A 16,645-nucleotide genomic window follows, 5' to 3' on the forward strand; every position below is an offset into this window, starting at 1 on the left:
GACCCCTTCAGCTCCCTCACTCATACTTTTCCCCCACAGCCACAGCTGAATTCATTCCGCTTTCTCTTCCTCGGCCAGGATAAAATGGGAAAACAACTGGCCTGCCCAATTGTTTTATCTTCTGTCTTAACCCGAGTCCCTTTTTTTGCCAATACAAAGAAAAAGAACTAGGACGAAAGAGAAAGAAATGGATTCTCCTTGAAACGAAGGAGTCCTCATGGGAAAAGGCCTCAAAAGATGGGTGTGCCTCCTACAGTTAGAGACAAAGGGACAGCACGCCCTAAGAAAGGGCAGGGTACGTAAAATATTCTAGGGAACGATCACTGCGATGCCCAGCCTGCTACATAATCACATTATTTTATGCCAACTCACAAGAAAGCCTTTTTTGCCATAGACTTAAACAGCCCTGCCAAGATTATGAGAAGCACCCTCATAAAGCAGGCTCAACAAGCCGAGCTGACCTGCTCCTGCGAGAGCCAGCTTCTTGAACGCTTCATTCTTCCTCCGCATCTCCGCCACCTCCTGCTGCATTTTTATGCTCTTCTCCAACTCTTGCTCCTCAGTACTTTTTAGAACCTTCTGCCTAAAGGGTAAATCAATAAAGGAGATAAGAGAGGAGAGGCTCAATGATTCAAAATAATCTAAAGGCATTATATAGATTAGATTTTTAACCTGTGATAAAATAATCATCCAAACAAAAACTATTACCTAATAGAGCGATATTGACTTAATTAGATAATCTATGAAAAAAAACCCAGATGCACAATTTATACCAAAATATTGAACAAATTTTCAGAAAATAGCTAAAACAGACTAGAAGATATTACAAAAGATCCACAAATTGGACTACATGTGGATTAACTTTATGCCACAAGAAAAACTAAAATTAGCCCTGGCCAGTTTTCTCAGTGGTTAGAGCATCAGCCCTCGGACCAAAGGGTCCTGAGTTCAATTCCCAGTCAAAGGCACATACCTCAGTTGCAGGCTCAATCCCCGGCCCTGGTCAGCGCACATGCGGGAGGCAACCAATCCATGTGTCTCTGTCGCATGGATGTCTCTCTCTTTCTGTCTCCCTTCCTCCCCTCTACTCTCTCTAAAAAAAAAAAAAAAACCAATGGAAAAAATATTCTCAGGTGAGGATTAGAAAATAACAACAACAACAATAATAATAATGATGATGATGATGATGACTATGATAATGGAAAACTAAAATTAAAATGCCAGTAGAATAGGGAAAATATTTGCAACAAATATGGCCAAAGGCTAATAATATATAAAGAACATATACTATGACAAAGAGGATAGACGTAGGAGTAAAGTCAAAGTGTTCAAATCCCATAGCCCTGTCATTTCATTTTCTGCCTATGTGATCCTGAGAAAATGATTTAATCTCTCTGGGCCTCAAGTTTCTCTACTGTAAAATGAGGAATATACTTACTCATCTTCACAGAATATTTGTGACTATTAAATCAGATAATGTTTCTGAATACTTGACACATGGTAAAAGTTCCAGTTAGAATAGCCATTCTTAGTAATAAACAGAAAAGGAAACAGAAAATTCACCCAAGAGGAAATATGGAAAAGATGTTATAATAACAGTAATACAATGTTGTCAACAATCAGGTAAATACAAATTAAAATAATTGAATGCCATCAACAATATAGCAATTAAATGTGGAACATTTTTTATTGATTCTTTTTAGAGAGGAAGGGAGGAGAGGGAGGGAGGGAAGGAGGGAGAGAGAGAAACATCAACGTGAAAGAGAAGCATCAATCAGTTGCTTCCTGTACGCACCCTGACCAGGGTTCAAACCCACAACCTGGGTATGTGCCCTGCCCAGGAATCAAACTGGCACCTCTCAGTGCACGGGACGACACTCAACACACTGAGTGGCACCAGCCACGGCGGGAACACTTGTTTAAAGTAAAAAAAAAATTCAATGCAGATGAGTCAAGGAAATAAAAATATTCAAAGCTGATAGCACTATAAATTCATACATTCGGTTCAGAAATAAAATTGGCAATAAATATCAACAGCCATAAAACTAGTCATTGAGGAGACTGCTCAAAAGAAAAAGCTCTGACTATAAAGATGTTCACTGACTACTTACAATAATAAAAAGTTGGAAGCTGCATTTTCAACAGAAAATGTTTAAATATGAGAGAATATTAACAATCTATCAAAAGTGGATAAACGTGAAGATTTAATAGTACCGAAAAATAAATCAAAGTCTCCTGGTGAGCGAATGAAACAAATGCAAAGGCAGTTTATACACTGACTGTGAAATAAGTGTTTTACTTGAAGGGCCAGAAGGGAGCTTGGCAGGATAAAAACGTTCAATTTACGTAGTAAGAACCTTTACTTTTTCCTTTTGTATTTCTTTAATATGCTGTAATAATATATTTTTCCCAATGTTTAAAGACTTGGACATCCACTGGGATATAAAACAATTCACCTCACCACGGTTATAGCCTCAGGAGTTTCCCAAGCTCCATGCACACCACACAGACTGGAGATGTATGTACCCACTTGTAATTTTACTCTGTTGACTCTGTTTAAATTCAGGAAAGAAGCATACCTTGCAGGTGGTATACAAGGCACAGTATGTCTGCCCTTGGCTTTCTCTGGGGAAGAGTCATTGTTTCCAGAAGTATCCTGATGAACACTGCCATCTTCCTCTACTTCGGGCTTCTTTTGATTGTCAGAACTTGAGTTCAAAAGTACAAAAAAATATCCTCTTAATTCCCTAAAGTATGCCCTGCTCTAGCCCCCTCCCCAGATCTACCACACATGACTTAAATTTTCTCTCTTTAAGACAAAGAGCATGCTTCCTCAACCATAAGATTCTTCCACTAGTATCATCAGATCATCTATACCAGTGGCTATAAGGGGTAAACTTTAAGAAAACCAATAGAAGTCAAGACAACAGTTGTCCAGTGATGGCTCAAGAGGGTAGGAGGGATTCCAACTGCTCATCATCAAATGCACAAATGTCAGGCAGCTGGTTGCCTTCCCAATATCTATTCCATTCTTTCTTATTAACAGAACTCCAATTTTGTTTGGGGCGACAATATGCAAAGGAAAAGTATTGTATTTGCATCAACAGCCTCTACTGCAACTAGGAGGGATCCATCACACAGTTGGGCAACTGAGATATAATGAGTTTCTGGAAAATATTTCACTTTCATGATATGGTTGCTGCCCCTCTTCCTTTGCTTCCTTCTTCTCTTGAACATGAGTGTGATACCTAGAGGTATAGCCGCTATCTTGTGGCAACAAGGCAACAAGCACAAGGAAGAAGCTAAGACACAGAGCAGCCATCTTGAGCAACAAGCAAGAAATAAATGTTAAGACTCAGAGATGCTGCCCTGTCATTGTTGAGTCACTGAACCTAAGCCAACAGCAAACTTCCGTGAAGCAAATAAATAACTATTCTGTAAACCACTCTAGCTGAACAGGTAAAATGCATTCCTAACTGATAAAAATAAGAGCACCATATATTCTGCTTGCTATTAACCATAGGAGCAAACAGGTAAAACCTATGCCCACTGACAGAAGCTGTGGCTACTTACACTTTCATTCTTTTGGAGGGTGGAGTTTCACTGATGATTACAGGAGTAGCGCATCTCTTGGCTTTCGTTTTCACATGGTGTTTTTCTTTCTGTGCCAAATCTTTCTGAGCAGAGAGTCTAACAGATCGTCTACGGTAGAGGAATTGACAAAAGTTTATCTGGATTTATCTACTACAGATATGTAAATGTTCTTCAAAAATGTAAAAGTATGTCAAACTACAAAGGGCTATAAAAAGTTTAATGGCATTATTTCAATTCTAAAAATTTAATCTCTTGTCTTACTGATAGTTTTTAAAATTTCATCATAAAATACTGCTACTTAAATGCACTGGTGTTTGTAAATTAGACTTCAATAAAGCTGAGATTTTTTTTTTTAAGGCACTAGCAATAACCCAGCAGAATTCTCTCCTTTCATAGGTGAGAAAAGTCAAAAAAGATGAGGTGTCTTTATCGACACTGTTACGTAGCTAACTGCTGTCAGAACTGAAATTAGGGATCAGATCTCCTGGAAACTGACCATAGTATTTATTTTCTCCTCTTTCTTTGAACCACACACCCCTTTTTTGTTAAACTATAACGCATACCAAAAAGTGCAGAAAACAAAAATTAAGTTAAATGATTACAAAGTGAAATCTCATGAAATCACGACCGAGGCTAGGAAACAGAACACTGGAAGCAGCTGCTATCTTGACTTATCTCATAGTAATCATTACTCTTTCTTTAGCATTTTACCATATAAACATGCATTCCACAAACATGGTACATTAAGGAAAGAAACAAAAAAATAAACCTTTATATAATGTAATCAGACTGCTGCAAGTATTCTTTTTTGTCTGGTTTATGTCACTCAGTATTATGTTTGTGAGCTTCAACCACATTGATTCACGCAGCTTCAATTCACTGTTTTCAATGCTGCATTTATTGCAGGAATGCGCCACTATTATCCAGTCTACTGTTGATTCTCATGTCTCCTGGTGCAGAGGTACACATTGCTGTTGGATATCTTAAGTCGTAAGACTGCTGGGTCACAGGACATTGGTTAAAACAACTAAAGTTGTTTTTCCAAAGTGCTTGTAACAATTTATATTTACCCTGGAAAGTTTCTAAGACTCTGCATTGCTCACATTCTCCTGAATACTAGGTGTTGCCAGATGATTTCATTTTAGCCGTATTGGCTGGTATGAGAACTTCACTGTGGTTTTAATTTGCTTTTCCCTGATTACCACTGAGACCCAGCACCTTTCACTTACTGGCCACTTGGTTGTCCTTCTCTTTATTGCTCAGTCCAGGTATCTTGCTTGCTTTCTGCGGGTTGCCAGTCCTTTTCTAACTGATTAGTAGAGATTCTTTATATACCACGAGTCCTTTGTAAATTTTATGTTACAGATATCTTTTCCCACTATGGGGGTTGGCTTTTTGCTCTTTATAGTATCATTTGATTAGACAGAGGTGCTCAAATGCATCAACTCCCCATCCCCATTGTCAGTGCCTTTCTGTTTGTATCCTGCTCAAAAAATCTTTCCCTATTCTAAGGTCAGAACTATGTTCTCCTATATTATACGAGTTTTAGCTTTCACATATAGACGTATAATCTACCTAGAACTGTTTTATATAGAGTGAGGTAGGGGCCAAGTTTCATTTTGTTCTATTTGGATATCCATTGTCCGAGTATTTAATGAAGGGAAGATTAAAAAAAAACACTTTCCCCACAGGTCTGCAGTACTCTCTTTGTCATATACCATATCCATAATGGGAAAGTGGGTTTCTATTTGATTCCACTGGTCTCACTCGTAAAGCAACACTTCCATGGAAAAATTTTTACTACAGACTTGTTGGCTCTTACCTTCTGTGTCAAAGGAGCTTTGGCCATCTTTCAGCCTACCCACCTAAACCATGTGAAAACAACATAGCAGGGAATTTGTGTGATTGCCTACACCATCCTATTCCATATGTTGATCCTCTCTAGACTAGGCATCTCTGGACTAAGATAAATCTAAGACCTAAGATAATGGCACTAGTATTTTACCTCTTATTATGCATTTTCCTTTTTTTTGTTTTGTTATCCTAACTGGAGGATATTTTTTCCATTGAATTTTAGGGAGAGTGGGAGGGAGGAAGGGGTGGGGAGAGAGGTAGAGGGAGAGAGAGGAACATCAATGTGAGAAAGACACGTCAATTGGTTGCCTCCTGCACGTGCTCCAGTCAGGGCTGGGGATAGAACCTGAAACCTAGGTATGTGCCTTGACTGGAAATCGAACCCAAGGCCCTTCGGTGCGGGGGACACACACACACACACACACACACACACACACGCTCTAACCACTGAGTCACACCGGCCAGGGCTTATGCATTTTCATAATGCAGTATCATTTACAAAGTACACATTATCTTATTTGGACCTTTCTTACAATTAGCTCTTTTATTCTCAATAAACTGAGGTTTTGATAGTAGAGGATACATGCTTTAAAAAAAAACAAAAAACATTCAGGCAGGTCTTCTGACACTGACAGCAGCTATCTTCCTGTCATACCATCATTTCCAAAAAGCATTCTAGAATTCAGTCAGGATGAGGAACAATTTTAGTAATCATGTATGTATACAAAACAGAGAAGCCAAGGCACTAACACTTTCTTGGATTCTGAAGGAGTCTATAGGACACTGGGTCTCTTTTCCATAGCCCTACTTCACAATCTAAACGGAACAGAAACCACAGAATCAACCGATAGCAATCTCTTCAGATTCCTGCGATATATACCTACCTGGTTGAGATTTCATAGAATTCTTTGATTAAAAACGGCTTCTTTACCAGAAAAAGATTAGTATAAGCTTGTGTGATACCATCCTCAAAAGTGATACCCTTATGCCAGCATAAGTGATACCCTTTTTACAAAGGGTAATGTCATTACTTCTGAGAAATAATATTATAAATACTCTGCCATTCCTCTTCTGTGAGGATATTCTAGGTGACATCAAAGTATAAAGCAATAAACAGTCTTGCAATTTAAACCCTGGGTGGGTGGTTAATTCTTCGATGATGAAAGCTCTGAGACCGCTAGTACAAGATTGTGGGTTAACCTACCTACCCGTCCACTTGTTTATTCATCAAGTATTTATTCCACTTCTGCAGCAGCCAAACAATGTTAAGCACTAGGGATACATGACAGTTGCCCTTAGAAAGTTTATTTACAACAGGGTAAAAAAAATCTGTCGAATAGCCATAAAAATAAATGTAAAATTGCAACCCATGTTGGTGGTACCAATAGCAAGGGTTTTGAAACCAAACTGATCAGTTTGAATCCTGGCTCTGAAATAAAGTTACCATGGACAAGCAACTTAGTACCTCTGAACCCTTATCCATAAGTGAAATGTATCACCTACAACTCATAAATGTTATGAAGATTAAATAAAGTAATATAAACAGTCTAATAAAATATGACACACCTATTAGATGCTCTGTCCAGTAACTAGTCTTTGAAGATCATTAATATAACTATTACTTTTGATCCTGAAACAGTCTTACCTCTGAGGCTGGGATGGAGTATTTCTTGAGGTGGTTCCCTTGACTTCCAGGGCAGAACAAGCATTTGAGGGAATGGACTGTTGCACCAGATTTTCTTTTTCTGACTCTTTGTAGTAAGTGTTGTCAACTGCAGGAGAGTAAAAACTAGTCAGTACCTGCCCGGCCAGCATGGCTCAGTGGTTGAGCATTGACCCATGGACCAGGAGATCTCAGTTCAATTCCAGGTCAGGGCACATAACCGGGGTTGAGGTCTCAATCCCCAGTACAGTACAGGGTGTGCAGGAGGCAGCTGATCAATGTTTCTATCTCTCTCTCTCTCTCTCTCTCTCTCTCTCTCTCTCTAAAAAAAAAATCAATGAAAACATATTTTATTTTATTATCATTATTTTAAATCCTTGGCCAAGGATACTTTTTTCCATTGCTTTTCAGAGAAGGGGGGGGGGAAGGGGTGAGGGAGGGAGAGAAAGAGAGGGACAGAGACAGAGACACAGATGTGAGAGACACACATCAACTGGTTGCCTTCCACATAAGCCCTAACCAGGGCCGGAGATCAAGCCTGCAACCAAAGTACATGCCCTTGGCCAGAATCGAAACTGGGACCCTTCAGTCTGCGGGCCAACGCTCTGATCACTGAACCAAACTGGCTAGGGCAAAAATACATTTAAAATAGTAAATAAATAAATAAATAAAAATTAATTGAAGAGAAGTAGCAAGAGGGAACTGAGTGTAGTTATAAAAGGGCAACGCAAGGCCTCTTGTGATATTATAACTGTTTAATATCTTGACTGTGATGGTAGATCCACAAAACTATACAGGTAATAAAACTGCATAGAACTTAATACACATAAACAAAAATGAATACAAGTGAAATGGGAAATCTGAGTAAGATTGGTGGATTGTTGATCACATTGCAATATGTCAATGTATCAAATCAAGTTGCACTTCTTGAACTTGTACAATGTTACATGTCAACTATATCTCAATTTTATAAAATGAGTCAAAAGATAATATCAAAAGGGAAATTAAAAGAATTTTGAAGGGCCCTGGCTAATGTGGCTCAATTGGTTGGGCACTGTGCACCAAAAGGTTGCCAGGTCAATTCCTGTGCCCAGGTTGCTCAATCCCCAGTAGGGGGCATGCTGGAGGCAGCTTATTTTGAATGGAATGAAAATGAAAACACAATCTGTCAAACTTGTGGGATGCCATTAAAGCAATGACTTTCAATAAGTGTGCAGCAAGAACTTTTAAAACATGCAATACTGCCCGGTCAGGCGTGGTTCAGCAGTTGAGAGTCGACCTGGGATCCAGGAGACTGGGGTTCGATTCCCGGTCAGGGCACATGCCTGGGTTGCGGGCTCGATCAATGACTCTCTTATCATTGATGTTTCTATCTCTCTCTCTCCCTCTCTTTTCCTCTCTCTGAAGTCAATAAAGATATATTAAAATAATTAATTAATTAATTAAAAAAATAATAAAACATGCAATACTTGTCTATCTAGTCAGGGACACTGACCTCTTTGCCCTCAGGTTGCCAAATAAAAAAATGACAACAGCCAACACAACAATAGCCCTCCGGTGTGAATGCCCTGTCTTGAACCATAAATATACAGATGCAGATGGAACTGCATCTGACTGGTTAATTCTTGGCACCAGAAATCCTTATATACAAGTATAGGCACCTGATTTTTTAAAAAGTCACTTTGGAGCAAAAAGGGCAGATAATTACTATTATTATTATTTTTTTGTCAATCAATCAAAATTATACCTTTTTTTAAATTTTTATCAGATCAGGAAAAAAATTTTTGGTACGCCGCAGAATTTTAGTAATTAGTTTGTGTGTGCCATGAGATGAAAAAGGTTGAAAATCACTGCACTAAAGTAGTACTTAGGGGGAAATTTACATCAGTAAACACATTAAAAAAGAAGAAAGATCTTATATCAATGACTTTAGCTGCCACCTTAAGAAAAAAATAAACAAACAAAAGAGCATATTGAGCCCAAAGTAGAAAGAAAATAAAAATGAGAATGGAAATCTATAAAATAAAAAACAAAAAAATATTTAAAAAATCAATATAAATTTACTGTAGTGAGGGTTGCACACTGCTCTATGAAAATACTATAAAAAACAAGGAAATGTACACTTTAAGTAGGTGAATTATATGTGTTAATTACATCTAAATATAGCTATGACTTCAAAAAAAAGAATCATTTTCAAGGATTTCTGACCTCTTAAAGAATGCCTGTTATTTTGATCAATAGACAATATTCTACAGATTTAGTAACTACCAGTTTAAATGTCAATCATCTCTTAAAATCAGACAGATGACTCAAACAATTCTTGTACAGGTATAATATAAAGCAGTACATTCTTCTTTCCTACTGGTTTATTTCCCAGCCAGACCCATATGTTACACTAAATCTTGTCACAAAAAGAAGATAATTATATATCTGGCAATCAAATTCTGTTAGAAAAAAATAAATTCTATGTCAGCTTAAGTTCCAAGAGATTATTTTTTAACAAGTATAGCACATCATTAGTTTCACATTCACCATGAAGTGAATTAGCCCATTTCACTTATAATAAATAAAGGCATGCAGCATTTAGGTAATTCCCCCAGATCCCTCAAGGCTCCTAATACACTATCCCACCACCATTCTGCCAAGGAGCTTTTTTCTAATGTTCCCTCTTACCTGGTCTCAAAGGTGTGACAATAGCTTGCTGAGGATTTGCTTTTCTCATTGGAGTTTTATCCTGAAAAGGCCCTGGCCCATTCTTCCCAAGAAACTTATTCTCCAAATTGGCCTTCTCTTCTGTGAAAAGGTAAGAGTGTCATCATCTAAACAAGCAAAATAAGTCAGTGCCATGCACTTAAAATGGGGCCTAAAGCCCCCTACCAGTACACTTCTAACTCATTTGGCAAGTACAAGCAAAGGAGTAGTGATTAAAAAAATGACACACATTATACGTCAGAGATAGAGACTGTAAAAACTATCATTAAAACACTGGCAACACTGAACAATGTATTATAGAAAAGAAGTGTACACCCTGCACTGTGAGCAGCTCCTTGTCTCTGCTTGATTCAGTTAGGACCATACAAGCATGAACTGGCCTTATCTACTACCTAAGTACTTCATGTTCCTTCTAAAGAAAACTGTAGCCACCAAGCTCTGCAGGGCTTACAAGGGACATCTCATAGTCTGAGCTGAGGTTCTTCCTCAATTGGGATAGTGAGAGGGGAGTGGTGGGTATGTGAGGAATGAACAGAGTTAGGTTCTATGCAGGAATTTTATCTTAGGTTCTGCTGTGCCCAAAAGTTAGCACAACGCAGTGAAATGCCTGTTTTACCAACAGCCTACTGATAGAAGTGTCAAGATTGCAGTGAGTACCAGCAATAACAAAACACTGTGCACATACAGATTGCAACTGTGTAAAAAGATGTGATTATTTGGAAGAAATTAGAAAGGAATATATTTGAACTCAGGTGGTTTTGAAAAAATGGTGGGATTAATTTTTTTCTTCCCAACTGTATTTAATAGTATTGTCATACCAGTATTTCCTTTTTTTTGTTTTAAAGAAAAACTATGAAAAAGAGAGAACAGACAGCCCAACCATTTCCTCGGGTTTCAGTAGAGCAAGGGCACGGGAAGACCTCCGTAGGGCAGCTGGCCCTCTTGTCTACCTTTCTTCCCACACCACTTCCAGAAGTCTCTCCTCTCAGGGTCCCCACTGACACAATGAAGTCCTTTTCCAGGAGACTGGCATACGCCCTCACATTTGGACTCTGCACTATCACTGCTAAGTACAGCTTCAATAGGCTCATTTCCCCCCCATCAATACCGATTTCTCTTAATAAGGAGTAAAAAGGACATGAGAAAGCATAAAATGAAGGGGCCCCAGACACTACTGTGCTGACATATCACTGGCCTCACATATTACTCCAAAGTAATATAAAAACATAACCATCCTTACTTATTGTTGGCCTGGTGTCGGGGTTTGTGCCACATCACATGACCCAACATCAGGCAATCCTTATCTCTGTTTAGGGACTGGGTTCTGAGTAGCATAATCTGTCCCATTTAAAAACGAATTGGAAAGGGATAGCAAGAGGGAGGTGAGTGTAGTTATAAAAAAGGGAACATAAGGCTCCTTGTGATACTAGAAATGTTCAATATCTTGACTGTGGTGGTAGATCCGCGAACCTACACAGGTGATAAAATTGCACAGAATTTAATAGACATAAACAAAAATGAATATAAGTGAAATGGGAACTCTAAGTAAGATTGGTGGATTGTATCAATGCCAATATCCTAGTTGTAATATTATAATCTATGTCAGGTGACAAGTAGAGCAAGTTTTTACATGGCTGCCATCTCTACAGACATGTTTTTGAGTCCTAGAGTTTCACTCAATTTTGCTTAATCATATTTTAAGGAAGTATAGATTTCTGGATTTTCCCATATAGTCATAAAGCTTAAATTGTCGTTCTTAACTACCAAATAGCATTGTATTATACTGATAGTTCATTCCCAAAATACTGGGCACTTCAATTATTTCTCATATCATGGATGACAAAGTATCTTATTGCACACAGAAATTTATATTTTAATTATTTTCTTTCAGCTCCCCCCTTTTTTTAAAGGTCCTCAGAACAAAGCAAGCCACTAACCCTTAAAATGGTAGAGAAAGCAGACACTTACCAAACCAAGAATCTATGTTTTGGGGATCTTCCTCATCATTCAAAGATGTAAAATTGATGAAGTCCGTGGGAGCATCATAGGAGTAAGACATTGTCCCGACCTGGCACAGAAGAGCAGGTTTTTCTAATATTACTGTCACTTTTCTCAACAGGTCACTTTCCAAGTAAAGAAATGGTTCAAAAGTTTGACTTCTGTCTTACTTTCAAATCAAAGTAAGCTCTTTTTGGCAACTTGAAAATACTCCTTGAGGTAAATATGGTAGAATTAGAAAGAGGCCAAGTTTGAGTACCTACAACATGCCATGCACTGTGCTAGGTGTTTTACATTCATTATTTTATTTTCCCCCCAATCTACCGTTTTCTCACCCAGTTCTCTCTCTCTCTGCCCTGAATAACCCAATCCAATTTATTCTGTCTCTGTCCCACACAATCCAATTTCTGAAACATATACATCAAATTTCATACCTATCAAACAAAATCCTACTCATCATTCAAAGTCCAATTCAATTCTCTATAAACTCTTTCCCAATTTCTACCCATCATACATAATTGTTGCCTCTCCAAAGCCATAGTGCTTTGTTTACCATCCAATTTTATATTAGGAAACTATGCAAATGTCTCTCCTAGTAGACTAAGTTCCTGAAGGATGGATTTTATTCATCTTTGTAAACCTCATCCATCAAGGTGCTTAGAACAGTATCTTATACATAGTAAGAGCTCAATAGTTTTCGTTGTTGTTTTCATTTATCTTTATTGTTGAAAGTATTAAAAATGTCCCTCTTTTCCCCGCACCGATCCCCTCCACCCCGCACCCACACTCCCCAGGCCTTCACAGCACTATTGTCAGTGTCCATGGGTTTTGCATATAAGCATAGAAGTTCTTAGGTTAATCTCTCCCCATCCCCACCCCCCATCCCCACCTTCCCTCTGAGATCCCTCAGTCTGTTCCATGCTTGTCTCTGAATCTATTTTGTTCATCAGTTTATTTTGTTCATTAGATTCCACATATGAGTAAGATCATGTGATACTTGTCTTTCTCTGACTGGCTTATTTCACTTAGCATAATCCTCTCCAGGTCCCTCCATGCTGTCTCAAAGGGTAAGGGTTCCTTCGTTTTTACAGCTGCATAGTATTCCATGGTGCAAATGTCCAAGATCCTTGATGTGATTTCAATCTTCTTGAACTTGTAGAGGCTTATTTTGTGTCCTAACACATGGTCTATCTTTGAGAATGTCCCATGTGCACTTGAGGAAAATACCTATTCTGCAGCTTTGGGGTGAACTGTTCTATAAATGTCAATTAAACCCATCTGATGTAGTGTGTCATTTAGAATCACTGTTTCCTTGTTGATTTTTTGTCTGGAAGATCTAATCAGTAAAGTCAGTGGGGTGTTAAAATCTCCTTCTGCATATGGCTGTCAATTTTTTCTTTAAAGTCCTCCAGAAGTTTTTTTGTTTTTTTTTTCAGCCTGTGTGAGTCTTTTGTGCTGAGGTGGGTCTCTTGTAGACAGCATATATTTGGGTGTTGTTTTCTTATCCATTCAGTTACTGTATGTCCTTTGACTGGACCATTTAATCCATTTACATTTAAGATTATTGATAAGTACTTATCTAAGAGCTCAATAAATATTGTTCCTGGGCATGAAGAAGAAGACTTTAAAAAATATATAAGCCCTGGCCAGGTGGCTCAGTTGGTTGGAGAGTCATCCCATACACCAAAAAGGTTGCAGGTTCAATTCCTGGTCAGGGCACATACCTAGGTTGTGGGTTTGATCCCCAGTCGGGGCGCTATTCCAGCCTCTCTCCCCCAGCCCATATATATAAACTTTAAAAAAATGGGATCACTGACATTTTGCATCTGCTTCACAGACATATTTTCCATGTCAATAAATACCAATGTATAATCAACGGATGGCTATACCATAATTTACTTATTCCCTACTTCTAGGCTTTTCCGGGTATTTTCACTTTAAAGATACTACTACTAGGAGAATATCCTTGGAGCTAAATTTCTGTACACATCCATAATTCTTCCCTTAAGATAAATTCTTAAAGATGGAATGGCTGGCTCTTGATAAATACTGTGAAAATGTTCCTCAGAAGAGTAATACCCACTTATATTACCAGAGAGGTGTGCCAGTTCCCCAAACTGTCACTGACTCTGGGCACTAACAGCCCTCAGTGCTCATTTTTCTGTGTTATAGCACTATATGTATACTCCGAGAGAAATCATAAGATTAGTTACACCCAACTTCACTGCTGCTCAGTGGCTTGGCCAGCATTTCATTAGCTTCTCTCAGTGGCCTGGGATAATTCAGAAGGTACTTCAGTGCCTCAGAAACATTTGTTCTGTCACATTCAGTTTACATACTGACATCAATCTATATTAGGAAACTTCATCTTCCCATGGTCTCCCATGAACTCCGAACTCCAGATACCTTTGTAACGATGCCCCAGGTGAGGGAGTTAGTGTAGAAACATGACATTTTGGAATTGGGAGGAATCTTAGACTACACCTAACGTTTGCAGTTTATAGATAAGAATTAATTGATGCAAAAAGGGGTCCTCCAAGACCACACAACAATACTAATGATCATGGTAAAAACAGTTACCAAAAGTGCTTATACATGCCAGGTGCCATGAAGTACTAAATACATACTATTCCTAATGCTCTCAACAATACTATAAATCAGCGATCATTATCCCTGTCACAGAAGAGGAAGCTGAAGGTAAGAGAGATTAAATGACTTGCCCAATATTGCAGTTATGTAAGGCAGAATTAGATATAGAACTGAGGCCCCTGATTTCAGCACAATGTTCTTCCCATATTGTTCTTCCCTCTCACCCTGTGGATTACAGAAGCACATTAATATAGTTAAAGGTTTCTATTTTCATAGAACATAGTACCATATTTACTTCCAAGTAGATCCATTCTCCAGTCTTTTGCCCTAAATAGACAATTCTTCATTATCCTCATTCTAAATTTTTCACTCTCCCTCATTTCTACTTTCAGTGTTCAATTTAACTCAATAAGCTATTTCTTAGTAGTCCATAAGATGTAGGCTTGATATCAAAGCTCCTTTCTCACTGATATTCAAGGATGAAACACCAAGTCTCATACAAAAAGTAGATCTAGTTTCAGACACCAAGGAATTTAAAATCTATTTAAAAAAAAAAAAAAGCCCGTCCGGCCCTGGCTCAGCGATTGAGAGTCGACCTAGGATCCAGGCGATCGGGGTTCGATTCCCGGTCAGGGCACATGCCCAGGTTGCGGGCTCGATCAATGACTCTCTCATCATTGATGCTTCTGTGTGTCTCTCTCTCTCCTTTCCTCTCTCTAAAATCAATAAAGATATATTAAAAATAATAATAATAATAAAAATAAAATAAAATCTAGACAGTAGCTGAAGTCCTATACTCTCAATAAATAAGATAGTATACAATATTTAAATTATATAGTATGAACTATAAAGAGAATTAGAGATTAACATAGCTTATGTCAAGCCACTGTTAAATATTTTCAGTTGAACATCTTCAAAACAGGAGGAAGCACACTATAACGTGTATTCCTTGACTGCCACCTTCCAAGCCTGGAGTAGCCACGGGACAGTTCTGGCCAATGAGAAAAAACTAGGAATCTCCTGAAAGACTCATAGGAAAACTCTTATTTCCTGATACAGCTACAGCCCCTGTTCCTGCCCTTTTCTTTCACCCTCCTTGCCTTGAAGGCAGATGTAATGGCTAGCGCTATAGCAACCATCATGTACACATGAGTGGATGGCTAAGAGTATAACAGACACTGGCCCTGACATCACTGAGCTACTGATCACTGATGATCAAACATCAGCAACCATCTACCTCGACAGTAATACCTTTTTTGTTTAAGCTTAAATTATAGTTACATTTCTGTCACTTATACTCAAAAATAATCCCAATGACCATACAAGTCCAGAATTCTAGCCTCTCTAGCATTAACTAGATGTATATGGCAAGAGGCAAGTCACTCTACCTTTCTGCCTACCTACTTCCCATAAACAAATAAGAAGATATTTTGAGTGCTATGAAATATACTACCATAAGATTATCACTGTCTTTGACATACTGATACCTTTCCTCTCTTTGACCACATTTCTATTCAAAGGACCCTTACTGAATGACTCCCCAGTGACTGACAGTGGTTAAAATTCCCCTTCTACAAGGAGGAAGCTTTCCTATTCTTATGAACAAGCATGCCGAAGACATGGGAAAATCTTGGATTCCCATGATCTTAATGCCTAACCCAGGTCACTGGGAACACTTCCCAGGCAGGAATGTAATGAAGACAACTAGAGTTGGCGGAGGGAAGAGGCAGGAATGTAATTTGCAGCAACCCCACTTAGCCTCCTAAAAACCATGATTCCACCAAAGCATGCTGCTGAAAACCACCTGGAAATTATTCAACTTAACCCCTCACACCCCTTTTTCTTTTTTCAGTTATGGAGCTATACTGCTAGCCTCTTTGGAGGGCAATTTGCTTTTTTTTTTTGAGAGATCTTGCCAAACATAAAAATTTATCTTAAAGATATTTGTTTATGCATATATGTAAGTATAAGAATGTTCACTACAGAATTGTGCATAAAAGTCAAAAAACTGAAAACCCAAATTCCACCAATAAGAGATGTGTTGAATAAATTATGGCATAAATGTATAATAAAATATTAGGTAACTCTAGTATTAGGTAACTTTACATATGTGATTATATATGTGCAGATGAGCTGCAGGAGCTATTCAATGAGAAAAGTGAAATGCAGAAGTGCATGCCCCCATTCATGCTAAAAAGAGAAAAGCATAACACACACTCATTTATACCTTTGTAC

General features: G+C 38.3%; 1 protein-coding gene across 3 annotated transcripts in view; it reads right to left on the reverse strand.

Moving 5' to 3' along the window:
- Nucleotides 1-16,645, reverse strand: part of TPX2 (TPX2 microtubule nucleation factor) — a 45,346-nt gene that overhangs the window by 18,305 nt on the left and 10,396 nt on the right. For 2 of the 3 annotated variants that reach the window (XM_081149882.1, XM_081149883.1), the window contains exons 3-8: nt 11,792-11,891; nt 9,785-9,904; nt 7,094-7,220; nt 3,574-3,702; nt 2,580-2,708; nt 462-583 (exon numbers count right to left, since the gene is read on the reverse strand). In XM_081149882.1, coding sequence (XP_081006008.1) covers nt 462-583; nt 2,580-2,708; nt 3,574-3,702; nt 7,094-7,220; nt 9,785-9,904; nt 11,792-11,882 — 718 coding nt within the window. In that variant the 5' untranslated portion in view covers nt 11,883-11,891. The remainder of the gene's footprint in view (nt 1-461; nt 584-2,579; nt 2,709-3,573; nt 3,703-7,093; nt 7,221-9,784; nt 9,905-11,791; nt 11,892-16,645) is intronic. The other variant, XM_081149884.1, reaches the window with a different exon arrangement.

The sequence above is a fragment of the Miniopterus schreibersii genome (genome assembly GCF_964146895.1).
Source record: "Miniopterus schreibersii genome assembly, chromosome: 10".
NCBI classification, from domain to species: domain Eukaryota; kingdom Metazoa; phylum Chordata; class Mammalia; order Chiroptera; family Miniopteridae; genus Miniopterus; species Miniopterus schreibersii.